At 32.3% G+C, this 27,939-nt stretch overlaps 5 protein-coding genes across 12 annotated transcripts in view; 1 reads left to right on the top strand and 4 right to left on the bottom strand.

The window, feature by feature from the left end:
* Window positions 1-4,019: 4,019 nt before the first annotated feature.
* On the bottom strand, window positions 4,020-5,158 carry LOC105122841 (RING/U-box superfamily protein). The gene has a single exon (XM_011022158.1). It carries the CDS (start codon window positions 4,592-4,594, stop codon window positions 4,052-4,054), a length of 543 nt encoding a protein of 180 aa, XP_011020460.1. The 5' UTR covers window positions 4,595-5,158; the 3' UTR covers window positions 4,020-4,051.
* A 1,209-nt stretch (window positions 5,159-6,367) lies between these two features.
* LOC105122839 (proline-rich family protein) lies at window positions 6,368-8,828 on the bottom strand. Its single transcript, XM_011022157.1, has 3 exons — window positions 8,483-8,828; window positions 8,053-8,187; window positions 6,368-7,042 (listed from the first exon to the last, which is right to left on the bottom strand). The coding sequence occupies exons 1-3, from the start codon at window positions 8,651-8,653 to the stop codon at window positions 6,632-6,634; spliced, it is 717 nt and encodes a 238-aa protein (XP_011020459.1). The 5' UTR covers window positions 8,654-8,828; the 3' UTR covers window positions 6,368-6,631.
* Window positions 8,829-9,263: 435 nt separating this feature from the next.
* LOC105122836 (WAT1-related protein At3g28050-like) lies at window positions 9,264-11,420 on the bottom strand. Its single transcript, XM_011022151.1, has 7 exons — window positions 11,046-11,420; window positions 10,866-10,931; window positions 10,659-10,772; window positions 10,309-10,543; window positions 10,044-10,202; window positions 9,787-9,938; window positions 9,264-9,668 (listed from the first exon to the last, which is right to left on the bottom strand). Exons 1-7 carry the CDS (start codon window positions 11,225-11,227, stop codon window positions 9,509-9,511), a joined length of 1,068 nt encoding a protein of 355 aa, XP_011020453.1. The 5' UTR covers window positions 11,228-11,420; the 3' UTR covers window positions 9,264-9,508.
* A 4,957-nt stretch (window positions 11,421-16,377) lies between these two features.
* On the bottom strand, window positions 16,378-23,563 carry LOC105122838 (probable choline kinase 2). Of its 4 annotated transcripts, none has more exons than XM_011022152.1 (9): window positions 23,121-23,563; window positions 22,011-22,425; window positions 21,476-21,597; window positions 21,152-21,344; window positions 20,329-20,446; window positions 20,187-20,234; window positions 19,548-19,648; window positions 19,197-19,323; window positions 16,378-16,481 (listed from the first exon to the last, which is right to left on the bottom strand). In XM_011022152.1, the coding sequence occupies exons 2-9, from the start codon at window positions 22,362-22,364 to the stop codon at window positions 16,393-16,395; spliced, it is 1,152 nt and encodes a 383-aa protein (XP_011020454.1). In that variant the 5' UTR covers window positions 22,365-22,425; window positions 23,121-23,563; the 3' UTR covers window positions 16,378-16,392. The 4 variants fall into 4 exon arrangements, with proteins under 4 accessions (XP_011020454.1, XP_011020457.1, XP_011020456.1 ...); XM_011022155.1 differs by lacking the exon at window positions 16,378-16,481 and adding an exon at window positions 17,509-17,761 and having other exon boundaries at window positions 23,121-23,562; XM_011022154.1 differs by lacking the exon at window positions 16,378-16,481 and adding an exon at window positions 18,074-18,881 and having other exon boundaries at window positions 23,121-23,562.
* A 2,428-nt stretch (window positions 23,564-25,991) lies between these two features.
* The window catches only part of LOC105122835 (uncharacterized), an 8,841-nt gene continuing 6,893 nt past the window's right edge, over window positions 25,992-27,939 (top strand). For all 5 annotated transcript variants that reach the window (XM_011022148.1, XM_011022147.1, XM_011022146.1 and 2 more), the window contains exons 1-5: window positions 25,992-26,154; window positions 26,234-26,317; window positions 26,396-26,539; window positions 26,677-27,606; window positions 27,849-27,897. In XM_011022148.1, the coding sequence (XP_011020450.1) occupies window positions 26,116-26,154; window positions 26,234-26,317; window positions 26,396-26,539; window positions 26,677-27,606; window positions 27,849-27,897 (1,246 nt within the window). In that variant the 5' untranslated portion in view covers window positions 25,992-26,115. The remainder of the gene's footprint in view (window positions 26,155-26,233; window positions 26,318-26,395; window positions 26,540-26,676; window positions 27,607-27,848; window positions 27,898-27,939) is intronic.

The following is a 27,939-nucleotide window of genomic DNA, read 5'->3' as shown; positions in this document are numbered from 1 at the left end:
TTTAGTTGTTAGAATCAACCACACAGGATGTCTAAAGATGACGAAGCGGTTGACATGCTGATATGTGTCTGGAATGCACCGATTTTTTTTAAAATTCTTTTAATTTGTTAAAAGACAAAACTAACCCTCATTCTATTGAATAACAAAAAAAAATTAATAGTGCAATAACAAAAATACTCTCACATCTAAGATATAGGAAACTAAAATAGAGGGACAATAAGGTATTTTTACTTTGCAAATACAAAAGATAAGATACAAACACCCTTCCCAGCCGGGCAAATTTTTTTTGTTTATAAGGTTAGATTGTTAATTTTATTGCGCATCCTATAAGTAAAAACTATAAATCTAGCCCTAAATGACAGAAAACATAACATTAAGAGTATTTATAATAATTTACAGTGTAATTTTAAAGGCAAATACTTGTTTTTCCCTGGGTCAATTTAAAAATGTCAAAATGCTCCTATTAAGAAGATAATCACACCCTCATTCCCTGGACAAAATGTTTTTTTTTTCATGGATAAATAAAAAGGATGAGGAATTAACCGTTTCCATTAACAGTGCATTAACTGTCTTGGATAACAGTGAATGCTCCCTTTCTTTTAGTTTTATTTATAATTTTTAAATTAAAACGTATCTTTAACTATTTATTCTTAGTTCATAACTTAGACATTTCACTTATTAATAGACTAATTGCTAACTAGTCACATTCTAGCTGAATGCGATGTGATCTTCAAGAAAATATCAAGTCCAATACTACTGGCATATGGCAATGAGGATACCAATACCAATTATATATACTAACACAATTTTATTTTCTTATATATATATTTTAACTTTTCTATTTTCTAAGTTCTTGAATAAATTACAGTAAATCTTGAGTTATGTATATTTTATGGGAAAATACCCTTAATAGATTTTTAGGTATTTTTTTTTAAATGAAAAATATTTAATTATGTCAAATCTTCAAGTTTTTGAAAATGTTATTTATTTTGTTATATTATTGTAATTTATCCTAAACTTTTACAACATGTGAGTTCCAGCCACATTAACATATGGGATCTTGACAAGAAGCTGAGGGTAAGCTTGCATGATTTCGAAACCTTGACTGGATCTACGCATTCGGTTGACAAGTCGCTTTGTGTTTACGTCATGATAGTGACAGTAGCAATTGTCTCTGGTTCTTCCTTCATTTTCATGCTCGTTCAGGCGTGTGCAAGAGAGAGACGAGCAATCGATCTTCAATGGAGGAGTCGTTTTCCTTCGCCGAGAGACGGGAGAGAAAATGGGTAAGGCCCATGAGATTCACAAACGTGAAACCAGACAAAAACACGTAATACATGCTGTGTTGGAAGTCTTTCGGCATGAAACACCTGTATGTTGTCCTTAACTTATACTAGATCGACCGCTTGGCTCAACTTGCAATAAATAACTTTACCGTATTTATCAACTTTATTTTCCAAAATAAATTTTACTTAATTATATTTTTTAAGAATAAATTCTTGAGTATTGAATACTTATGATATGTTTATTTATTTAATATTGGAATAATCTCATAAAACATAAATAATCAAGGTCCGGGTTTTCTATAAAAAAAAAGCTTTTGACTCCAAATGTCCAAAGAGGTGAGATGAAAATTGGGTATAGCAATGTCGTTTGTATGTATTATACAGAGATGAAAAAAAAATCAAAAAATCAAAAAAATAAAAAAATAAATGAAAAAATCCAATCATGAAAAAATCATTTAAAAAAATGAAAAAATCCAATCATGAAAAAATCAATTAAACTAATTATAATTTTAAAAAAATTGATTAATTTAGTTTTGATTTTATAAGCCTAAAATTAAACAAATCAAACCAAATTTAAATTGAAAAAAACCAAGCTAAAACCCAAAAAACCGAACCAGATCAAAAAAATCGAGTCAAATAGGTTTGAACCAGTTTTAGATTTTTTTAAAAAAATCAATTTGTTTATATTTTTTAACAAAAACCAAATCAAATAAAAAACAATCACCCTTAGTATCATGTCCTTTGTGTAAGGGTATATTTGAAAGTTCAGTTGAATTATGATTCTAATTTTTTTAATTTTTTTGTTTTAAAATAATTATTTTTTATTATTTTAAATTGTTTTAATACGTTTGTTAAATCATAAATTTATTTTGTTTAATTTATTAAGAATATAATAACATTTTTAACTTAACCTATATAAATTCTTTGTATTTAGATTAAATTATGCATTTTTAGAAATCAACAAAGGAAAATTTTAGCCTCATTTTCTTTTGTGTTTATATTTATTTTATGTTAATTGCATTGTTTTAACAATGTTGATTTTAATAATATTTTTTTAAAAAATATTTTTTTAATATATAAATTATAAAAAATACATTAAAATATAGCCTCTACTAAACTACCAAAAAAATTCTAAATAAATGCTAACTATTTATTATTGTTGCTTAGATTTAAGTTATGAGGTAAATAGAAGAGCCATTAGACTTTCTCAAGATCGAGCTTTAGAGGAAATAAATATGTACACCCTTTTATATAAAATTATAAAACTTTGTTGATTTGTTCAAGGTCCATATCATAAGTTTACTTACCCAAATCAATTATTATTTAAAAAAAATCAAAACCATATTTTGTAAAATAAATTAATAATAAATCAAGTCAAATTTTAATTTTATGGACCAAATCACTAATTAACCCATCATCTTGATAAGATTGACATCAAATTGACTTTTTTTTAATATTTAATTAGAGATATAAGACATGTCAATTAAGTTTCAAGTTTATCTATTAAATTAAGTTTGATAGCGTTGTTTTTCTAGAAACATGTTTGCATTGATTTACAATATATTTATTTTTGATTGAATATTTTTTTATAATCTTAATTTGTTGATAATAAAAAGAAAAATAAAATCTAAAAAATATTATTATAAAAACATAATGCACGCACAGACTTTAGGTGACGGGCACACCACATGCATTTATGCAAATAATCTGCCTTATACGTTCATGATATTTGATTCAAAGGCGAGAGAATCTCCCCGTAACAAGTGTCTCCTGTTCCACGCATAAATACACCCATTATTGGCAACTATGGATCCCACATAATAGAAATGGTGCGTGGCCACTCCTTTTCAAATGGATAAAAGTACCTGCTACTTCTCATGTTTTTTTAAATATTTTTTATTTAGAAATATAATAAAATATTATATATTTTATTTTTTAATATTAGTACATCATAGTATTCTTAAAACATATAAAAAATTATTTTTTTTAATAAAAATAAAATTATTTATTTTTTAAATACGTTTAAAACATAAAAATAAATAACCATCCATGTAATAGAAAAAACATCTACTCTTAACACGGGATTTACCCCTAAGACACGATTCGTTCTCACAAAACCCAGCATACGAACAAAAACTGAAATTGCCTTATCTGGTAAGGATAAAATAAAATACAATGTATTAAGAGTAAATACGACGTGTATTCTAAGGTTGGTATGATTTGGTTACTTATCGAGATAAAATAGACGGAAATAATAGAGACATAAAGAACATGTTTATATACGTTTTATATTTGAAAAATATAAAAAAATATTTTAAAATCATTTAAAGATATTTTCATTTTATATCACTTTTTTTTTAAAACAAATATATTGTTAACCCTCCTTCATGTATCATTTTTATTGTAAAATACTAACCGAATCTAACCTAAACATTTCCTCGTATTCCAATATTAAATTCACATTTTTACCAATTTACAGCAAAACTAGAAAAATAATGAGGATTTTATTTATTATAATTGGAGGTTTGAAACGTATAAATGGTTACTCGTTATTGTTTTTATGAATAAAATGTAATTGTTATCAAAATTATTTTAAAAATAAAATAAATATAATTTTAATAAATATCGAATAATTTTTTTTTATTTAAAAAGGGCTATTCTGATACTAATCCTCAACTCGGGCAAAAAAATTAAAAAATAAAATTGAAGGATAGAATAATTAAGCTTGAAAAATTGAGAGTGGAAGAAATATTTTCATTACAAAATCACCTGGCATGGAAGGCCAACGGCACAAACTCAGCCAAAGGAGTAGCAACAGGCGTGGAATCCTTCGACGGAGCTGGGGAATTCCTACACAACGGACACGTGGCATTCATCTTAAGCCATCCATCAATACAGTCAGCGTGGAAACAGTGATTACAATATGGAATACACCGTATGGTATCCCTGGGCAGGTAATCAGACAAGCATATGGGGCATGGGCCTTCATTGGGCTTGGGTAACCTCCTGCTGTCGCCCAACACCATCTTAGGGTACGACTCTATAATGGGCTCATCTAGGCCTACCACCACCACCGGCATAAGATCTATCGAATCCCTGGTGGTGAAATGCCGGTGAGGCCCATAGCCATCACTGACACCACGATCGCTTCTGCTGTTACGGCCGAAACCATTACCTTTAACCTTTATGCAAGCATAAGAAGCAAGCATTATAGTAGAAATGAGGACGAGGATACTAACAGCTATGGCAATACCATAACCGAGGCCACTACCCGCCACGGCCGGCGCTGGTGGATCAGCTATGGACATGACTCCTGAGAGAGTGAAGAAAGAGAAGATTAAACGTGTCTGGGAAGAACTAGAACAAGCTTAGAAAAACCGGATGTGTTAGATTTGAAAAGAAAGGAGAGAAGAAGGGCCAACGGGGTCCGCGGGAAGAAATTAATAGCATGAGAGCTCTGGAGTTAATGTTCAACGACTACTGCCTTAAAGAAAATTTTAAAAAAGCAGGCAAACATTTATGACGAACATTGAATTCAGTTGATTCCTTACTTTGGAATTGTTTACTGTGATGGGCACGTTATGTTGTATTGTATTCTTATATCTAATCTATTAAGATGATCCATAGTTTATGCACTTTCTACTTTCTAAATAAGTCATCAAACCCCAAAAAGGATTGGTGCGATTCGAGAAGATGGCCTTGAAAAATGCAGGCAAGATCTTAGGCAATACCTGGACGTTGTCAGAACCGTTGACGAGGCACATGATAATAAAGATAGCTCTATTAATCACCATGGACTTGATATTGTTCAGCTTATTGCAAGATCTGGTATCTTTTGGTTTTTAATTATGACCGCACTAGATATGTGTTGGATTCTTATCTATGTAGATGAAGTCTTCGTACGAGGATTGTGCTGGGCTGGACATGTTTATTTATTTTGATTAACATGAATGTTGTTTTGACTAATTTTACAAACTTTAAAGTTAATGATAAGTTTTTAATAGTTTTGAGATTTGTAAAATTTGAATTAATAATTTTTAAAAAATAAATTTAAAATTTAATTAATTGAGTTATACTCTAGTATTTTGAAAATATTATTATTATGATGTGTGTGTGTTATTGAAGTTCAAAGTTCCAAAAAACTTTAGCCTGTGTTGCAAATTCCATTTCCTGTTCGTTCTGCGTTGGATTTCTGTTCTTTTTACCTGTTCTACGTTGTATTTAAAGTGCTGTTACTTCGGGAGATGGGATGTCGCCTCACGAAAAGCTACACAGTGACCAGGGCCAGGCGACAGTTTACCAAAAACATAGGTCTCCGCATGGGGGCTTACGCTTACACAATCATGACATACGCATGAGGACAATACTCATTCAGCTTTACACTCCATTTATGTAGAATACTTGTCGTGAGGTTTTGGGGATCGTAGGGTTGATCTTGAACTACTTGTTACATTTTGTTTTGTGATGACTGTACTTTTCAGCCGAGAGATGTTTGCCGGTGACTTACTATCACTAGTCCAAGGATGACTCTGGATCATCTATCGTGTTCTTGATCCTAGACCACTTATTCTACTGGTCTCCGTGTTTTAGTCCTCCTTAGTTCTTCGTGCTTGTCTTTCAAACATAAGCAGTTATATATCGATCGAATGGTGATGTATGGTAGCCACACATTTGGGAGCTAACAGCCTGTTTTCTGGAGTAAAAGCCGCTGAAAGCTACTAAGGGAGACCTCATTAATGGATTTAAGAGATGGAAGGAATGGTGAGGAGGTGATCTCCCTAATTCGCTATTGATACTATTGCCTTCTTTTTCGAGGCATTAGCTGTCTAAGAAAGAGCATGCTGTGCTGTGCAAAGCTTCCTATATATTTGATGTTTCTTTTCCCATCCCTTGTTGAATTGCTTGTTGATAGAATGAGATCCAAATGAAGTTCTTACGGGAAGATATGGATGAGGCCCGCAAATCTCATTTGCTGAAGTGGGGTGCAGCCATGAACAAGTAAATCAAGAATTTCCGATGCAGGAATGGTAGAATAGAACCAGAGCTGGAACATTCAAACAGATAACAGAGCAACCATGTAGTTCCTTCAAGGTTATCGTGATATTAGATCAAATTGATAGTGAATACAGAAGACAGATAATAAATCTATTGACAAATAAGATGGATAGCATGATATTATTTTTGGTTACTGCAAACAAAACCATAATACCATTCGATGTCTTCCTTCATGCTATAAAATACTGAATATAGCTCCTTGTTAACAGCCTTTTCATTGTTTTCTGAGTATACATCAGCAGTATAGAAGAAAAAAATTTTGTTTCTACAGTTGAAGAAACTGAGCCAGTTTAATTTGCCAAATTAGCACTGCTCACACCTGAAGTTAAAGGCTCAGGTTCATATTGAGATTGAACCGGTACCTCAGAAACTTCTGGTGCAGATTGAACCTGTATCTCGGGGACTTCTGGCATGGAGCTGTCTGCCAGTATGGATGAGGGGGACTCTGTTTGGCTTGGCACTGCAGCTTGGATGATTTCTGCTGGCTTAAATTTGTTGATATAGTAACTGAGAGATGGTCCTTTGTATTCCGCCGTTGCTATGTTAGATGGGTTCTTACCAACTAGGAGGAGAATAAATGAAGCTACAGCTACAGAAGTGAGTCCAAGGCCAGCAACAAGTGCTACTGTGCCTTCAGAACCTTCAGCGGAAGTACCTGCAGTTCCCGAACTTATTGCACTTTCTGCTACATAAACTGCAGGCTGAAAATATTTGAAGTTATAAGATGTTGGTTGTACAGCTCCGCGCCAGAAAGAAATGCGATGGAAAAATCAAAATAACAAGCCAGTTATATCATTGTTCAGACATGAAGCCACAGTAAAGTGAACTAAAGATGAGTAACATCTGCCATTCCATGACCATGTTTTGTTGAGAAATGAGCTAGGAAATAAACCATTCTAAAAAAGAGGACATCGATAAAATCTTCCAGAAAAACCAAATCACAGTGGAGCACCATACTATTCAATGTTGTTGCTGTGTCAGAGATGAGAAAGCAGTTTGGTGTATTGATGAATCAACCATTTCCTCCCACACTTCCAAAGAAAATGCAGGAAGACATTCATAGAGGCATTCATGTTTGCTATGAATTTGGTTCCACCAACGAATTTTGACATATATGGAAGATGGGTTTGGAGCATACTATAGCATCGGTGATGGCTTTGGGATTGGTTTTTGGTACGATCTGACTCCCATCTCCCACCACAACTAGAGGCAGTAGGTTTCCATAGAAAATCCATATCTTGACTGCTATGATACATTTAAACTTGTGACAAGAGGAAGCAAGAGCCAACTAATATCAGGACTACAGTACAAGCAACCCAACTCAGAGGATAGACAATCCTTCCCAGATAAGGCTATCCATGGATAGTTGTCAACTCTCCAGTGTAATACAATCACCACCACGGACCACTTAAAGGATGAAAACTGATTCATTTGAAACAGATGTTAAGATATAGAGTTAACTCATTACCCTTGGAACATTACCATTTTCCTAGCTAATTGAAGCATACTTATGATTTCAATCTTTGGGTCGTTCAGCTTCTGCCAGGATTGATTCTAGACAGTTAATATGCTTGAAAGGCAATAAGATTAATGTGCTTTGCCGAGAGCAGCCATAACTGCTCTGAGTTGTTGATTAATGAGTAACATATATAGTGATCAAAGTTAACAAAAAAGTGAAGATTGATTATAAGAAAACCTGAAGATTACTAACCTCAACTGAATAGATATTTGTCTGTCCAGCAGTGTCTTTCTCAACATACCCTGTCCAACCGCGTTTACTCGGAGGGAATGTCCCAACGACTTTGGTTTTCTCCCCAGCCAACCACTCCATGCTCACCTTCCCAACCTATTTGACAATAGCAATCCATCATTTCTCTACATAATGCAATGTTATACAAACATATGCTTACAGGCCTCAATGCACAGATACTGAAATATAAACTGAAACAAGCCAGACTCTCCTTTCAACTAAATTGTAAGAGCAATGAATCAATTAAAACTATCTGAAGAGATTAATAAAACAAAACCCAAAATCCAACTTCATGACATAGCTGAGTTGTTGCAAAAACACTTAGACTGGATCAACATATGAAGATAAAGATAAGGTAACCAAGAAGAGTGAATAATTCCTTTGAACTGACCTCTTTTTCCGGGGCACATTCTTCAGTATTACATTCAGAGTCATCAGAGGACGCTTTGATAGTGAAAAGCTTCGGGTTTCTCTTGTTTCCATTCGTGTATTTATTGAAAAGTCTTGGTGAAGTGAGCGCGCAAGTGTTTGCTGATATCATTGCCTGTGAGGCACAAGCCATTAGCAGAGATGACCTCAAAAAGAACAGCAGTCGAGTTAGCACTCAGGAACTTGTGGCCTTCTGTGTCTTGAAGGGGTTTCAGGGCTGGAGCTGAGTGATAGGACAAGAGACAGACAGTGGGAGACGAGACAGATTTTGGTGGGGGTGTAAGAGATATTGTTTAGGATGGCTTTTCTGTGGTGGATTTTGAGGGGGTAACGTGGAGCATTTTTTGCTGGGCTTATTGAGTTGCCGATGCCTTAGAAAACAAAAGCATTATTTCCTCTCAAATCCTATCGTACCAGCTATTCAAAGGTTAATTTTGAACATCCTGTGTTCGGACAATTTTTTTAAAATTGTTTAGAAGTCATAATAAATATATGGTTCAAGATTCAATTGGAAAAAAACATATCGATGTGTAAGAGTTTGAAATTGTTTCTACTATTTTAATTATTTTTCTAATTAAATTTGAATTTGAATTATTTTTCCAACTTATATTTAAATTTCATTTGGCTGGACGGGTTTTAACATCTAAATAAACAGTTGGCGTGTTATTTTTTAATTATATATATATATATATATTTTTTAAAATATGATAGTTTTCTCTTTATTTCTATACAATTTAGTACTATAATCTTAAAACTGAAAAAATCTAATTTTTATCCAATGCCTTCATAATATAGAATTTACAATTCAACAAGGTCTACGTCTGAGCGAAAATAGGCACTGCCTGCCTCAAGCTAAGCAACCTAAATGAAGGCATGAAGATTTTCCATGCATAATATGATTTTATTATCCCATAATGATTAAAATGGACCGTCCATTTCCTTGAGTTGGTACATCAGATGCTGCAGGAAGTAGCAAGAAGGACAATAGCTATGCATCAACATTGCTTCTGTTTTGCAGCAAGGGGACTTTTTGAGAGGATGAGGCAGGGCCAAAACTCTCCTCGTCTTCAACCTTCTTGGTCGCTTCTTGGGCCTTCCCCCAAATCACTGCATAAAATCCTGAGGCTATTATTACAGCTCCAATCACACTGCAAAGGCAGGAAAGAAGAATTTAATTGGGTTTAACTTGCTAGAATTATATAAAGAATTTACATAATTTCAACAACTCAATCATGAACAAAATCCAAAAGATCAGAAGAACCTCACATTCCCAGATTCAGAGCATCACCGAAGAAGACGACACTCGCTGTGGCTGTAATGACAATCCCCAAGGGTGCGAATACAGAAACAAACACAGGACCTGTCTTCTGCAGACACCATGTTGTGACACCAACTTGGAAAGCATGGCCCAGGATTCCCTGCTTGTTTAAAATCTCAGGTCACTGGTTGCGTATTGCAACAGTATCAAGCTAACGTTTGAAGTCTAAAGAAGCTGGAATATGAGATGGGTTTTATCCACGTACCGAGAAGAGGACGGAAACCAGTCTTGTATTAGATTTTAAGCTCCAAGCAGAGGGGTCTTTTACCATGACCAGACAAACTATTGAAGTCAGTACGGTCGAAAAGAAGAAGTAAAAGAAGACTGCAATCAACTTTGCTGGGTATTTTTTGAGGATTAATGCCTGAAACATGAAATATGGATACCAAATTAGAATTTGCTGGCACTTTTTTTAGAGATTTTGTAACAGACTTGTTTTTTTATTTTGATCAGGGTTTGGTAAATCTCACCTGTACAATAAGCCATGAAGAAGCCATAGTACAATCAACTGCAAGAAGCGATCCTCCAAGAACCCAGTTTGAGTGTTGCGAGAGCACCTGGTGAGATGAATTTGAAGCTGAAGGTAGTGCTTTCAGAAGTAGAGGACCCTTGTAGTAAGTAACAACGAATGCTCCTCCCATCGATATTATAGTCCCCATGGATTTAGCTAGGGTGCTGTAACTTCTACAGTCAACCTTCTCCATCCTGAAACAACCCAGTGAGACTATTTTAGGCCTATCCATGTTAGTATTTTGAGCAAAAACAAGAAAGGAAAATGAAAGAATCAAGTCAACCACTAAAGAACTGGTGGTAACATAACCTGAAAATAACAGCAAGTACGAATGTAAGACCAGGAACAGTGTTGAGCATGGCAGTCCCAAGTGCAGGAGAACTGAGGTTAATTCCAGCATAACCAAAACTCTGCCCCAAGCAACTGAAAAAAACCATGACAAATCAAACCCAGGATAGCAAACAGGACCCAAGAAAGCTACAGAGTCTGAAATCAATTCTAACAAGAAGTACGAACCCGAAAAGACCAAGCAAGAAGAACCCAAAGACAATTGACAAGTTGAGTGGAGGCCTCTCTTGTGGTCTGCCAGAACAAGGAAATTAAACAGAGAGAAAAAGAGTGGCAGAGTTATGAAGTTGTGCATATACAGTTCTTTTATGGTACGAGTGCTGTCTGCTAAGAGATAGAGATGAGGACCTGTGGAAGATTAAAGAAGATGGGAGTAGAATGATGGAGGCAATGGTATTAGAGTAAAGAACAAAGACGAAACTACTCATGCCATTTGACATGGCTGCTTTGCCTGCTATCATACGCCCAGCTTGTGCACACTCTGCCATTATCATCCCCACGATTGGCAGTACTGCAACTTTCGCCCCCATTTTCGCCCCCTTCGTTGCTTAATTACAAGTACTGGTATAAGATCTCACAGAGGAAACATTCACTATAAATTGGGGTAACGGTGTCTTTCGCTATTTTGCTTCCGATAGCTGGGATGGGACCTGGGAGTGTTTATCACACCAGCTACCAACTGGAATCTCTGACTATTTATTTACCGGAGCAACCCTTGACCTAGTGCTGTTACCGTTGTAACATATTTAAGGATTATTTAAAAATATTTTTGATAAAAAAAGGCAGGTTAAAACAATATTTAAAAAATAATATATTTTTAATTAAAAAATTATTATATTTAGCAAGGAATTTATTTTCAGGATGGTTAATCAGTGTTTGTCTTTAGAATTAACGACAAGTGCTAGTGTTTAGGTTTAGGTTTTTAGATACAGAGTTATGATTTAGGATTAGAATATTGTTTAAGGATTATATTTAAAATTAATTTAAAAAACCAAATTTAGTTTGTGATTTTATTTTTTTCATGAAAATATTTATTTTTGATTATTTTTTTCATTAAACAATGTTATTTTTCAAATAATTTATAAATCCCTACTTATTTTGCCTAATCTGTGACCAAGTGTACAGGAATGGAAAATTATAGATATAGCAGTCTCAATCTTTCTATATATAAATATATAAAGGAATCAAGCAGGCTGTGGCTCAGTGTTATAAACCTTTTTTTTTTTTTTTCAAATTTCGGTTCAAGTACTAGTGGTAACGAGACTGAAAAGTGATTTTTTTCGTATTTTTATTGGATCCTCTTTATATGGTATGTTTATCACTTTTGCGATACTTTACTTATTTATTGGACTTGCAATATGTTTAATGAACCATAAAATTTATCGTAATACATCCAAACTCAAACTTAATAAAAATATATATACAAATGATACAATATTCCTTGTCAGGTGGGTGGTCAATTTCGTCGCGCGTGTCGCCTAAGAAAAAAGCTAGCTGTGGGGTCATTTCCAGGTGATGATGATATTCCAAGTAATTTTATAAGAAAAGGTGCCTCGTTCGAATACAAAAACAATTCTCAATTTACATTTATTCATGGGATTATTCCTGATTTCTTCAAGGAATTCTCCTCGTTAAAAAATTTAAAAAGAAAGGAAGAGTAATCGTTGTATTTTAGAAATTTAATTTCAAGTTAGGTGGAATTATTTTTTGTTTATTTTGTTGGTTGGAGTAATAATATGGTTATATTAAATGCGTGTTTGGTATCGTAATATATATGATAATTTTTATATAAAAAAAATTTAGAACTTTTTTTACATTAATATATCATAATCATTTAAAAATATTTAAAAATATTAATTTGATATATTTTAAATATAAAATATCTTATAAAACATAAATAAAAATATAAGACTAGTATCAGAACCGGTGACAAACATGGTAAAAAAAATTCATTTCATAGAATATATTAAATTACTAAAATTATCTTTAAATTCCTACACATTTATGGGAAATTGTTTTTTTTTTAATTCTTGATGAATGCTTTTAAAATTATATTTTGAGAAATCCAAATTAAATCCAATTTGAATTTTATTGATCCAATGTCAAGATATGCTTTAAAGAATTTGAGCTGGAGACATGGATTGATTATTCTTATAAAATCCCTAACCCATGAGACGTACACAACCTTCCAGCTAAATATACTTCATTTATTGACTTCTAAATAAATCCTAAACACTGAGAAATTGTCGATATTTATGTTATATAGTGTGTGTATTTCAGCTTGGAAAGGTCTTTGAAATTTTTTTCTATTCCTAAAATTTTCTGAAATTATTCTGAAGAATTACTGAATCTTTTATTTTAAAAATTATTAAAAAATCTAACTAAAACCAGTCATTTATGCTACAATCGTGTGCTTTGCTTCTTCTTATTTGTTTTTCTGAAGTCAAGTAGTGGAAATTGTGGTCAACCATTATGGATCTTATATTTTTATTAAAATTAAACTTCAATTCATCCTTATCTTTTCTTTTCTTTTTTTAATTTTCTGCCTTCACCTGGTTTCTTTATGTTTTGAACAACACGGCAGTGATTTGATGGTATTCCGCTCAGCCATCAGTTTACCCCTTGATTTTATTTTCCATGTTCCTCTCTATTTCTTTTTTTATGTGTGGTTATATTGTAGTACATGATATTTTTTAAAAAATATATTTTTTAAATATCTTAGAATATTTTTTTAATTTTTACTAGTAGTATGTTAAAATCATTGATATTTTTTCAAATAAAATATAATTTTAAAAAACATTAAAAAATAAAAGTTATGAAACTCCAGAAAACTCACATAATCCCTAATAATATTTTTTTAGGAAAATAATTCCTTGTAATAAAAAAAATATTGTTAATTATTGGCAGCAAGCAAGTGTTGAAAAATATAATTGAAATCATATTTTTTTTAAAATTTTTTTTTTAAATATTTTATTATTATTTTGACATACTAAAATCTAAAACTAATTTTTAAAAATTAAAAAAATTATTATAATATATTACCAAATAAAATCCACTTTAAAAATCAATCATTTAACTCTTAAAATTACCTTCAAATGACATATTTGTTTTTTCACTGAGCACACAGAACCTTCTGAGCTTGCAGGCTTTTCATTAAATGGAAGCGGGGCTTGGTACGAAACAAATTTGAAGAGGATCCTACCTGTACTAATTTCAGTATTTAACGTTTGGATTTAATTTAATGAATTATTAAAGTATCACAGCACAAGTACTAGGAAAATTAACCGATAAAAAGTCACATCAAGTACGTGTTTAATGGTGTCTTGAAGGGTATTTTTAAAAAATATTTTTAATTAAAAATATGTTAAGATAATTTTTTAATCTTTCTATTTTGATATCAATATATTAAAAACACTAAAAAAATACTTTAAGAAGTTAATTTAATATCCTTTAAAATAAAAAACAATTTAAAAATGTTTTGAAAATAAAAACTATAACGATACTAACCAATAAAACTAGGAAAATAGGATTTTTGAGGTTATTATCCTCTTGTAGCGACTTCACTGCCTGGAATTCCAATTCTAATTTTTCAAAACAAAAATAAATCTGTTTATATTTAGTTACTGTTTTAAAATAAAGAAACAAATAGAAAAGAGATAATAATTATTTAATTAAAGAAATATAAATAGAAATATCCCTATTCACCGAGACTGAGCAAGTGAATGGAACTGCTCCTGCTGTCCTTTCAAGCAAAGACCAAGGGCATAACAGCGAAAAGCAGCAACATGTGCAGAACGCCAAGGTGTTTTAAAAAACTTTTGACCTTCTAAAAGTTTTAAATTATTTTTTTAATATTTTAAAATTATTTCAATGGAGTGCTGTTAAAAATAAAAAGGATTATTTTAAATTATTTTAAAATAAAATAATATTTTAAAAAATAATATTTGTCATAATCTCGTATTGGTGGCTGGATAATGCAACCAGTGCACACTTTGCCAATCATACTCTAATCTGCTGAGCCAATCATAATTCACTGTGGATCAAATCTTATCCTTCCTCGTCATCTCCCATACTACTACGTTCTCTCTGGCATTTCCATCATTGTTGGCACTGTAACTTCAAATTGACCGCCATGCAAGAAAAACCCATCTTCATCCTCGACTTACGAGCTGATTCTTGAAGTTTTTTCTTGGAAGATTGTCAGGAAGAAGAAGAGGAGGGGGTAGAGAGGTGTAGTTTGTCTTTCGTATATTGCTGATTGTGTGTTTTTATTTTTAAAAAATATTAAAATAATATTTTTAATTTTAACACATTAAAACAATAAAAAATATTTTAAAAACAATTGATTTAATATTTTTTTAAACCAGATGTATTTATGAAATGCACTAAAATGTATTTCTATACACAAAAATGTAATTTAAGTCAAGTCAATGTGATTTTTGAGTACATTGGAAATGTTCTTGGAGCTAAAGATGAGTTCTTGAAATTTTTTATAGATACATAATTTTTTTTTTCTGATAATTTGTTCTGAACACAATGTCTAAGTTACAAATTAGGTTGCCTTTATTTTGTTGACTTAAAAGTTAAAAGCATAGTTTTGACCAGAACAATTCTACCGTCATTGGTAGTTATTGATTGGTGCTCCCTTTTCCGGCCTGTGGGTGCGTGCGTTTTTTTATATATAATTATTACTAACATAAAAAAGAAGCAAAAGTCACCGGGCCAAGAATAAAAGCTGAGAAAAGTATCCAGATTGTCGTTTATAAGAATTTTTTAAAATATTTTTTTTTATGAATTAATTTTTTTTTAAAATAAAAAATGTTATTTTAATATATTTTAATTTAAAATATTTTAAAAAAACAATTATATAAAATGCCAGACATATATAAAAAAAATATTATTACTAAATAAATAAAGTTAGAGTTTATTTATTAGATTTTCATAGTGTGGTAGAGTAAAAAAAAAAAATTTAATATTTTTTGTATTTGTATATCAAAACAATAAAAAATATTTAAATTTTTTTAAAAAATATCATAGAATCATTTCAATCTAATAGCTTAAACTGCTAAGTAATATCTTAGGATATAATTTATATTATTTTCTAACATACTCTTTCAAGTAAAAATCCTTTGTATATAAAATTTGCACAATCGTTCATTATGTGATATTTGAATTTTAAAAAACTATCTCAAACTAAAAATTTAAATTATTAAATAAAATTTAAAAATATAATTTATATAATTTTTTTAATAAAAAACATGATTGCGCTAAAAAAAAAACCTAACATAACCATGATTCACTTTCATTTACCGCCGTCATGAATACTCTCAGATTATAAACAAATGGTTCAGAAAAACTAATTCCAAAATGCTCTCCAAAACATTTTTAAAGAAGTTTATATGATTTGTTACGACAAGAAGTAAAAGTAACAATTTTTCATAAACTTGTTAATAAAAATTTGAAACAAAAATGAGAATAGAAAACGATATAAACATCTACCAGGTTCTTCATGCATTTTATAATCTTCCTTGTACCAAAAACAAATGCTTATAAAAATCAATGAACAATTACATTTTTTATTTCTGCCCCATCAATCCCATCCCTCCATTTCAACCGGACTCTTCTGCATCGTCTATTTCCTTCTTGAGTTGGTACAATCGAATGATACACAGCGTGTGGCAAGAATGTGAAAGTCTTACTTCCTTGCCAGACTGATATATTTCTTCAACTTCTTGAACAAACCAGTTTGCTTCGAGCATGTCTTTTCTGCAACCTCTTCTGTGCCTGCCAACGAAACCTCATGCATTTCACTACAAATATTGTTGAACTACAAAGGGAAGGGAAAAAAAAACATGCATTCCCTGTAATCCATTACAGAAGAAGACTTGGAAATCTAACTAGACTAGAAATAAAATTTCTGAGTTAGATCTTAATAATTTTATTTATTCTTCCAAGCAATTTTAATTTTTTTATAAATTCAAGTATTTCTAGTTTTCTTAGATATTTGAAGGGAAAATGATAGAAAAAAAGATCATTCGAGGTTTTTAGAACATTAAAAATAGGTTTAAAGTATGATAGGCATCAGGGATATAGCTAATAATTCTACTCCTCCTTGTAATAATAAACAAAAACCTAATCATTTTAATGATAATACCAAATTAACTGTACGATTTGAGAACCAGCACTCTGGACTTACGCTTTTTCTTATTTTATCACCACACGTGTAAGCAAGAGGTGACCACGAATCACTTGATCATTCACTGCACCCTATAGAGCTAGTGATCTTGTTGCCATCCACTGCGTGTCTTCTGTTGGCTAGAAGATAGGCGATAGGCTGTCTCGTCCACGAAGAGGCAACTTGTGATTCGGGGGAGAGGTTCTCGGAAATCTCGGATTTCTTTTAAAAACAAACTCCACCTCAAAATTTACCTCTTCTTGGAACCATCTTTTCTTTAAATTCTGTTCAACAAAATACTTCCTAGTAATTAATCTATTATTTGGTGAATTATAATTGTTCTATTATTTGGTGAATTATAATTGCTACCTTGAACGTGTATTATTTAAAAGCTTGGTGGGGTCTAAAACCCTCTTTGAGATTTAAGAAAATATTTATACCAAAGATGCCCTACCAAGTTCAAATTTGGTTTTCGTTCACACAATATTCCTTCGTTATTATTAATTTCAATGATAGTTAACTAAAGCTTTGTTTTTAAAAAAAATTTATCAAATAAATCATCATAAAACCATTGGAATATTGATAAATTATTTAGTTTTATTTATAAATAATTTCATCGAGTTTTATCCTGATGGATTGATCAGTTTTTTTCCCTATTAACTAGTATTAAAATCACAATATCAAAATATTTACAATACCCATATCTTGCACCTAGGAAATGGCTGCATTGATTTAGTTCCTGGATTACTTGCTTCAATCAGCTGTGTTGTTCATACAGTCTGACACCATAGTATCATTGAATACTCACCATGGAGTGGATCATGGAGAATTGGCAATCAAATGAACTTTCGAATAGCAAATCTCAGCACTGATGTACTAGAAATTCAACCTGCTATCCAAAGTTCAATCAAACAATCTTAAATTCCTTGAGATTCATATCAAGAGCTTGGATGCTTCTATAAATGGTTTAAAATGTTAAAGACTAATATAAACTACGTAAAAAAATTTACTCAGACTAATATTATATTATATTTAATTTTTTATTAATTAAAATAAAAACGATAAAATTTAAACTCGTAACTAGTTAAGTCAATAAAATTTTAATATCATATTAAAGAATCATCTAAATCTAAATTAAAAACTTAAATTATTAGATAAAACTCTAAGAGATTATTTATATTATTCTAAAATAAAGAGTAAATAATTCAATGACATGCTTGACGAAATGAACATAAGTCTTGATGTGTCGTTATCAATCGTCCCCTAAAGCTGGACATGAGACATGGAAAAACAAGCCAATGCATTCTACCACAGATCTCATGAAAAACGTGAGAAGAAAACTCTTATTTTGACAAAAACCTCAAAAGTCTATCGAGAATCCACAGGCTCTTGAGTGAATGAAAGACTGCCCTTTCATTTTAACGTCCATCTAACAAAATAAAGAGTGTAGGCCCACTTCCCAAATGACCTCACGGTGGAAGCAAGCATGATCCAACCACAGGAGACGCACCAGTCGAGTCCTCGGTTTTCATGAGAAGACGACTCCATCCAGAACTAAGCCCACAGGCAAGAGGATATTGTCATCTAACTAAAGAATTGCTGCAATACTCGGAGCTAATTCGTACAGCAAACCTAGTTTTCCTTCAGCAAGCACTAGATAACCATTGAATTAAAAAAAAAAGAGCGGCAGGTAAACAGACCACCTCCAAACTCCACCCTTTTCAACTTTCCACAACTTACAACTAGATGTATCAAAATAATTCGAAAGACATTTACCTTATCAACTATCACTTTCACAGTTTTGTACGCTTAACCAAAATTTACTTCTGGAATCTTTACTGGTTTATGCCATGAGAATTCACCCGTACCTTTGCTTTTCTCAGTACTGACATCGTCATTCATTATTAAGATGTAAAACAGTCAACAAAAACTGTTCCAGCCTAGTGAAAAGACCATATCCAGCACACGGTGGTCTAAAAATGTCGGTGATCCCTTGGCAAATAATTAATCTATTGGGAAAAAAAAAATTTAATTCCATCAGTTTTAAAATCAGTTAAAACCCTATGGAAAGTTCTAGTTAAGGGCAATATAGCCATGTATTGCCAACTGATTGCTCATTTATATTGATGTTAACCCATCTTTGTGCAGAAAAAAGACAGCTAAAATATCAAATAAATAATGTTTTGAAGAAATACTGAGCAAAGATGAAAATATTTTAAAAGGATACACCTAAAGCATAACACAACCTATAGTTCGTGTACGGTGTACACAACTATATGCATGTGATACTAAAACAGAGAGTAACATTTAGGCAGGATAATTACCATCAGCCGAAACTACATCAGGGGCGGTTCCCACAGAACCCAATAAAGCAGGCTTCCTTAACCAGTACTGTTCAAACCTCTGCCTTGCATATTCCATGTAGTCAAAGTCAATTTCATTGACATGTTCCTGAAAAATCAAAACAGTTTCAGAGGTCAACTCCATGGTGAAGATACAGAACGCACGGATATAGTTCCTAGAGCTTCTGAATGACATGCACTCTATGTAGCCACAAGGCCTGCAATTAAAACCAAAATGTAATTCCTGTCCATGTTTCAAGCCATCAGACATATTTGAAGTAGTTGCCAGAATGTTTAAGTTCTGATTTAAAAATTAAGGATACGAAGGCATACCGATATTATCCCCCATAACCCCCAAAAAAGATGGCTTGCAAGCTTATACTTCTCAACATTTTCGAGTAGCTGCTCCACTTCATTGTCGCTAGGTTGACCACCTGCATCAAAAATGGTTTGACGAACCAGTTATCATAAAAAAGAATTTTTAATTGGAGGTTTTTAGATGAGCTGACATGCAATGCTCAGTCATGAATATGAGTGAGAGATTAAGAATTCAATAAATCACCAATAAAATACTCCGAGGAGATGAAAATTTCATGATATACAGCATGCAATTCAATTTAGGTTCTCATTAATGAAGATTGCCAAGCAAGAGCAGATTCTGAAAGTTAGTATATTTGCTGTTCTAAATTAGTTTAGAATTGCGGGATAGACTTAGTGGCCAGTGCAACTTGGTTATTAGACACCAGAGCAACTTCGTTATTCTAAATGATGATCAGCAACTTTTCTCCTTTCAGACAACCGTAGTTTCATGAGAAATATCACACTCGGTTCTTGGAAAGTTATAAAAAATTTAACAAAAAAAGAAGGTTCTTCTACAACTATTGACATTCACAGCAACTAATCTGTTTGTATCTCATACGACATCCTTGAAGTTAAAAAAAGCTAAGGGTAATCGAGGTAAAAGATTAATACCTGATGAACTCAGATATACACGGAGAAATCTTTGACGCTCATCCAAACCTAATATCAGGCTCAGAGATCGAGTAGATGCCTTGAGAATAAACTAATATGAAAGCAAAGAAACATTAAGGAAATCACTGTAGTGGTCACGCACCAGGGTATTTACTATAGTCCAAAATATGGGGCGTATCTGTATGATAGTCAGCAGTCATCTCACAGAAGTGGTTTGCTATATCAAAGGCGATAGGGTTGTAACTTGCATACTCATAGTCCTGGGAAACAGAACAGGCATAAATCAACAACAAATAACTAATTCTGCACTAAGTAAAAGAAAAACATGGAAGAATCTATTCAAATCAAATAATTGAAGGAAAGGATATTTTCTATATTATCCAAATGTGCTAATATATCTAAATCTGCATGACTAGAAAAACAAAAAAGGGAGGATAACATCTCAATCTGCTAACAGTTACATACAACCATTGATGATCTTGCACAACATAGAGCAAGTTAAGCCCAAGTCAAACCCACATCTGATAAAAGGGAAAAAGGAGTGCAAGGCTTCATATTTCGCACTATCTTAATTAAGTAGAGCAAATAATAAATGGCTTAAACATATTATGACTACAAAGTCTTAATCTGCCCAAAAGTTAAGAGTGACAAGGATAATCTAAGCATATAGGCCGTTTGAGATCACTTTAAATTCATTTGACTATGCATTGACAAGATAAAGTTTGCAATGCATTAAAAATGCAAGTCACAGTTTAGCAGGCAGGAAGCAAACAGAGATAGCATCAAGTACAGCCAAAAGGTCAAAGATAGGAAGGATACACATCAAAACCAGAAATCTAGAGAAAAAAAGCAAAAGTAAGAATGACCAAAACATGTTATTGGATTTTATGTAGAATATAGCATAGAATGCCAACAGGTAACATATTCATAAAACGCTTTAACTAGCAAATAAAAAGAGAACTTACAATTATAGTTATCACTCTTGTCTTTTCATCAATCATGATGTTGCCATATTGTAAATCATTGTGGCAAAACCCTATAGACCGATCTCCTGATAGTTCCTTTTCCAATAAGGAAATCTCCTCCTCAATAGAATCCAGGCGAAAGGGTTTAGCTTCTTCTGGAGTACACAAACGCTTTGCTGTTTTAAGCCAATTTCTGTAGAAGCAACAAAGAAAATAAATAACAGCAGCTATACTAAAAGCAAAGAATATAGAGAGAGGGTGACATGTGCAACCTTCATTTTCCTTTATAAAGAAAAAGGAAAGAGAAAAGAAAAGAAAGCATACCGCAATCTATCCCACAGGGAGATATTCTTCGGACCTGGCATCTCAAGACCATGAAACTCCTTCATTTTAGCTGCTATGAGAGCAGACATATCAGGATCACGCAGATCAGAGGCCGACAGTGTCTGAAACTCGTATTTGAAAATGCAAGAAATGTTTGGTTCAGGAAGGGGAAAGTTGTAATTGAACATATTAACTTCTGATATAAGGAAACTAGAAAGGAAATTCAAACTATTTTTTTATCAACCAACACATTTTACTTCTGTTTATCCCAGGAAAAGATACACAATTTCAATAGTTAATTTAACCTGTTGGTATTTGAGCTGTTGAAACTAACAAACCCCATTTTCCAAATGTTTGGGATATTAAAAGTACATATTGGAGCTGTATAAGCTATCCAAAAAAAATGTCGTATTATATTCCTTTAAGACTGATCATTTAAATACCTCAACTACCATTCTCTTAAATCAAGAGAACTCTTCAAGACAATTTGCATTTCAATATTCAGTAATACAGGAAAAGGTGAACATCAAAGTACCCGTGCATGGATGAACTCTTCAATCCGTCCATTTGAGAACCGCCCTAGTAAACGAGGTCCCTGCCCTTGCTTTGAAATGAACTCAAATGTATGAATCTCATTTTCTCGATCAAAGAACACCTCCACACCTTCACCGTAGATCCTAACTAAAACCTTATGTGACACATTCTCTGTCTTCGTCGGCCACTTTATTTGGAAAACCTCATTGGTCATTGCACCCTTTAAAGGGATCACTTGCAACGAACTTGCATCAGCCACATCTTCCCACTTGGAGGCCAATGATTTCAAAATCTCCTTCGCCTCTCCTGGTATCCGATATTCTTTATTATCCACTGGATTTTCTACGGCACCCATTACAACAAATCCACCAAAAAGTTCCACCCAGGAAACCAAATTTCTTAATATAAAACCGAATCTGAAAGCAGCAGAGAAACCAATTAACTTCCTTTTTTAAGACACATTTTCATCAAATCAAATCAACCCATACAGACATATGATGTATAGAACATTATAGACAGAAAAACAACAAAAAAGGACAAGCATTCCAGCCAGACTTCCGTTCACACAAGCAATCGCTGACGCACGGAATTCGAGAAAACTTGTTCAGGAATTTAAGAAACAAAAAATAAAAGGCTGGTAATAATCTATTACCAACAATCAAAATTGGATGATCCTAATAAAACATGCATGATCAGATCGAATCAAATCAAACCAAACCAAACAAAACATCTAACTAACTAATTGAATATTTTAAATAATGAATCTAATAAACAATTAAACAAAATTAACTTTAATTGCCTGGCTTCAACAGATTGCTCTCTTTAATCTCATCTTTAACAAAGATGAGTGTTTCAATCAATCTGTAAAATCATTAATCACCAATCAATTGATTAACTTAATCCTCTTTTCAGTGATTTAATCATTGCCACGGCATATTATAATTAAAAATAACACAATGCGCGATCAAATCGAATCAGATCAAATCTAACAAAACAGCAAGCAAAATAATTAATTATTTTAAGTAAATGAATCTAACAAACAATTAAACAAACACAAGAGTCATGATTGCTTAGCAAAAAGAAAAAAGAAATCAATTAAAACAAAATTCACCTTTTAATCGATTATTTTCTTTTCGTTTTCTTTCTTCTTGATGCTTGCGAACTGTGAGAACCGGAGAGAAAGGAAAAGAAAGAGGCTTGTGCTACACCTACCTCAGCAGAGATAGCCAGAGGTAAGGAGGAAGAAAGTGCCTTGTACTCTGATATTTCAGTTACGAATCAGTACCGTGCGGTTGCACAAAATTGCGGGAGAATCGGAGGATGAGAGTGAGGGAGGATGGCTAATTGGTTTAAGATGCAAATGAAGATGTTTTTTAAGGGAACATTGAATTTAAGCCGTTGGATTATGCCGAGTCCCGGGGAGTTTGAAAAGGTCGCGGACAAAAGAATCTTCGGATCATTAGTTCAGAGGGAGCTGACGTGTGCGGTTTTAGCGAGAATGAGAGTAATGATGAATTGATGAGAGACGACAGCACATCGCAGCTGCATTTTTTGAAAAAAGAAAGATTATCCGGGTATTTCGTATATTAATATCATTTTGACAAAAAATATTTGCTTATTAATTGTACCGACACCAATTATAACCTAGAAGAAGCAAAAATTAAAAAATTCTAAAGGCTGAAATTTCAATTACAACATTATTAGTATTATTAAAAAAATTCAATGAAGTAATTTAATAACACTAATAAAAGTTATTAATAATAACTAAAATGAGTAATAAATTATTTAAATGTAAATAAGCAATTACAATAAAAAATAAAAAAACAACAAAAAAAACATTGAAAATATAACAAAACTTTGATAATGATATAATTAATACTATTAAAAAGATTTTAATAAGATAAATCCAACGACATTAAAAAATATCATAAATGATAACTAGAGTAGATCACGTGTATCACATTAAAGATAAATAATTAATTACTATAATGAGAAAAATAAAAAAAAATAAAAATAAAAAAAAAAGATTTTTGAAATACACCAAAACTTTAAGTATAATACCTTTAAAATAATTTTAATGAAATAAATTCAATAATATCAAAAAAATAACCTGGCAACATCAAAAAATATTATTGATAACAATAAAAACAAATGCATTATTTAGATACATGTGAGATACCATTTTTTTGGACAATATATATGACTTATTATAATTATTGTCGATAAATTTACTTGTTATCTTTGTATTTATCTAATCTAATTGAAATCTTATTGTTGTTATTAGTGGATTTATAATCAAAGTTTTGATACACTTTTAAGTTCATTTTTTTTTATTTTTATTTCTCATCTTTTTTTTTTTATAATTTGTGTTCGTTTATTTAATTTTTTTAAATATCATGTTTTTCAACATGGATTTTTTGTTTTTGAAATGTTCTGTTTTCTAATTATAACATGTATTAAATTATATTGTTTCATTATTTTTTAAAATTATATTATCGTGCTATTTTTTTAAAAAAAAAGCTGTTCGTGCTGCCAACCTCATCTAAACAGTCTAAGACAGGTAACTTGATTTCTAGAATGTGATGTCGGTACAAGAAGTAAAAATCTCACACATCTCACACTTCTGATATAATTTATTAATAATTTGACGAGCGGAGTGAATTTAATTTTATATAAAAATTTAAAATTTGAGCTGGAAGTATCTCCGTGAAGATGATGATGGACGCTTTACGAGTGTCGTGCTTTAAAACGCAATGAAACTGAGTTTCTATAAGTTGATGATATACTACAGAGTATTTTTTTTATTGTGTATTTTATTTAAAAATATATTAAAATAATATTTTTTATATTTTTTATTTATCAACATATAAAAATCATTAAAATACATTAAAAAACATCAATTTAATTTTTATCAAGTAACTTTAAAAGCTCTTCTCAGCCTAGAAACGAAAAATAAAAAATAAAAAACAAACTTCTTTATCAAACTATGTTGCCCATGCTACTATAAAACATTCCAGCACGTTCCTTGAATCAGAATTGATCATAATTACAACGTGTTGAGAAATAAATTTATTAAAACAAACATTACTAATAAATATTAATTGGCTACTTTCTCTAGATAAAAAAAATACAGGCAGTTTAGATAGGAAAAAAAAACATATTTCTCTGTATTTCATGTTTATTCAGAGAATACAAAAAAATAATTTAAAATTACTTGATAAATTTATTTTATATATTCATTATATCTTTCAAATTACACACACACATCTATATATATATATATATATATATATATATATAACGACTAACGGAAGAGAGGCATACAGAAACAATAAAAAAAACCTAAAAAGGCCGAAAATATGACACTCTGCTGCTCAGAGCCAAAACCCAGTATCAAAGGCCCAGATAACAAGTCCATGTTAAGAGTGAAAACCTTGGCCCATTACATCGTTGCCCTATCAGGTTTCAGTTAGAGAAGACTGCAAAAAGTGGAGTCGTCGTCGTTTTACGCGACCTTAAATCACAAAGGGGAAGCAAATCATCAAACGTATTGGTAGAAAAAGAAAATGTATTAACCTGAAAATTATAGGATATATAACTTAAGATAAATCAAGTTTTTAGGTAAACTGAATAATATATTAATTTAATTTAATTTATTTGATTTATATAAATTTTTAATAATTTAGTTAATATGATGAGATACATGTTAAACTTCAATGACTAATATATTTTTATTTTTTTAAATAATTGATTTATGGTCGCATATTGGTTCAATAATCTAATAATACAAAATAGTTTTCAAATCAAATCTAACATTAGGAGACTTAGCATGATTATAATGCTGTGTGTTCTCAAATAGCCCTATCATTTTACACCGTTTAGTTTCTGTCTGAAAATGCAAAAATAAAAATAAAGGTCACCAAAATTTTAAAAGTTATTTTTATAAAAATGGAAAGAGACAGTTTTATCCATACCACCGGATCATAATTTCACAATCTTTCGCACCATCAATAAAACAAAACCCATAGCGAGCAGCGAGCCGAGCCAAGCACCAGTGTGGTTTTGGCGCGAAAAATCCATCCTCTCTCTCTCGCAGTAATCTCTTCATGGCAAGTTTAGGGTTTCGTCTTCCTCAATTCTCCGAGGTAGCAATCAGCAAAAAAAACCTTCCGATTCAATTGATTTTCACTCATTTTATCTAACTTTAAATTCAATCAATTTCAGGATCGCGCTTGGCTTCCTCTTTGGCTCCAACATTCTCAATCAGAATCACCATCACCAGAAGCCGAAGCTAATCAAGAATTCAACGTGAGCAATTAATCATTATTGATATTATTTTTTATTTATTTAATCAAAATATTTTAGGCTTTATGTTATGATGCGTAGGGTTTGATTAATAACGAAAAAGATGTGGAGATTTTGTCAATTGAAGAACAAGGTGGAAATTATTATTATAATAATTTTCATTTGTTCCTGTCATCCGGAGAAGATAATAATACGCAGTATAGCATCCCTCCATCGCCGGGCAACGTAAGTCCTTGAGATTGTATAAGTTTTAATTAATCTTTGATTTTTTTGTCAATTTCTTTTCTTGATTCTGATATTTTTAATATAAAATTATTTTTTGTGGAAGCTGGTGTGATTTATTTATTTTTGTTGCGATGCAGTTGCTTCATCTTCGTCTGCGTCTTTCGTCAGATAGTGATCTGCATTTTAGCCAAAGCCAGCTGTTATACGGGAATGAAAGATTGCAGGATTCTAGTAAAGCCCTGCCCTTGAAGCAAGTTGAAACTTCGGGTGGCGTGGGAGAGGCAATTCAATTGAAAATGGATAGTGTTGGCGGTGGAGTAATTCCATCCTTAACTTCTGCCCCGATATCCATGGAGAATGCTGATCCACGAGATTTTACCAGTAACAGTGACAGTGGGAGGCAGTATGAAGAAAGGAAGGGCCAAAATGCCAGTTGTATGATGCATGATTCGCGTCTAATTTCCATTCCAACAACAGCAGAGAATGCTGGTCCGCAGTCTGCCACGAATTATAAGGACAGAGGATGTCGGCATGAAGAAAAATGCAATGTGATATGCATTAAAGATGCTGATATCAGTGATGCGGTCGAACTCTCTATTTCTGCATCGGAAGCACTGGTTATACATAAATTCATGAAGATTGGCTCATATTCAGATGCTTTGACCAAGCAAGCAATCCTTGAAGTTGCACTGCATATTAAACAAGCACGGTTGGAGTCCTCTGAAGATGCCTTTGGCTGCCCATCTGATGAAGCTGACGAGATTGATTTCCTTTCTGATTTAGATGATTCGATTATGGAGGACGCTTATATAGATGTAGGGCTATCTTTTAGTGCCCATGGTGATGAGCATCTTCATGACCTGGACGTGTCTCAAGTTGAAGATACTCCTGTGTTAGAAAATCATCATCTGGAAGAAGGATCTGAACATGTACAGTTTCTGCCTCAGCAAAATAATGCTGATGATGACTTAGATTTGGATTCGAACCCCTCTGATGCAGCATGTCTTGGCGATCACATTTTACCTCAGCCGGCTGAGAAACTTTCAGAGAGTTCATCAGGGGCAAAGGTAAAGAACTTCTCCTTCTATCCTTTTCCATCCGAAGAAAAATGGGACATGGAATCATTTTCTACAGTTCATCTACTTTCCCCTTTTCTCTGTCTTTTATTCGTACAGTTTGTATTCACCAAAGATGGAAACTTAGGCTTGGTAGGCCATTGGTGTTGGTACTGTGCCACGTTACTTAAATGTGAATAATTCGCTTTGCCATTTAAAGAATTGATTTTGCAATGGAAAACCCTTCATTTCAGCCTCCAGTGGATGTAAACTCGTTCCATGCTTGCAGTGCAGAAAAAGCTGGTGAGTTAGCCGCCGCCACCCCCCCCCCCCCCCCCCCCGTTG

Source organism: Populus euphratica, unplaced genomic scaffold (assembly GCF_000495115.2).
Source record: "Populus euphratica unplaced genomic scaffold, PopEup_1.0 scaffold8.1, whole genome shotgun sequence".
NCBI lineage: Eukaryota > Viridiplantae > Streptophyta > Magnoliopsida > Malpighiales > Salicaceae > Populus > Populus euphratica.
Note: the sequence above shows the minus strand (reverse complement) of the source record. Positions and strands in the feature narration are given on the sequence as shown.

Coding starts and splice junctions, on each gene's coding strand:
- LOC105122841 (XM_011022158.1), bottom strand. CDS start 4,594: ATGTCCATAGCTGATCCACCAGCGCCGGCCGTGGCGGGTAGTGGCCTC.
- LOC105122838 (XM_011022152.1), bottom strand. CDS start 22,364: ATGGGTGCCGTAGAAAATCCAGTGGATAATAAAGAATATCGGATACCA. Junction 21,598..22,010: donor AAGAGTTCATCCATGCACGG/GTACTTTGATGT, acceptor TACGAGTTTCAG/ACACTGTCGGCCTCTGATCT. Junction 20,447..21,151: donor CAAGAGTGATAACTATAATT/GTAAGTTCTCTT, acceptor TCTGTTTCCCAG/GACTATGAGTATGCAAGTTA.
- LOC105122839 (XM_011022157.1), bottom strand. CDS start 8,653: ATGGCTTGTGCCTCACAGGCAATGATATCAGCAAACACTTGCGCGCTC. Junction 8,188..8,482: donor AATGTGCCCCGGAAAAAGAG/GTCAGTTCAAAG, acceptor ATTGTCAAATAG/GTTGGGAAGGTGAGCATGGA. Junction 7,043..8,052: donor CAAATATCTATTCAGTTGAG/GTTAGTAATCTT, acceptor AAATATTTTCAG/CCTGCAGTTTATGTAGCAGA.
- LOC105122836 (XM_011022151.1), bottom strand. CDS start 11,227: ATGGGGGCGAAAGTTGCAGTACTGCCAATCGTGGGGATGATAATGGCA. Junction 10,773..10,865: donor TTCTTGCTTGGTCTTTTCGG/GTTCGTACTTCT, acceptor GGTTTTTTTCAG/TTGCTTGGGGCAGAGTTTTG. Junction 10,544..10,658: donor GTACTTGCTGTTATTTTCAG/GTTATGTTACCA, acceptor GGGTTGTTTCAG/GATGGAGAAGGTTGACTGTA.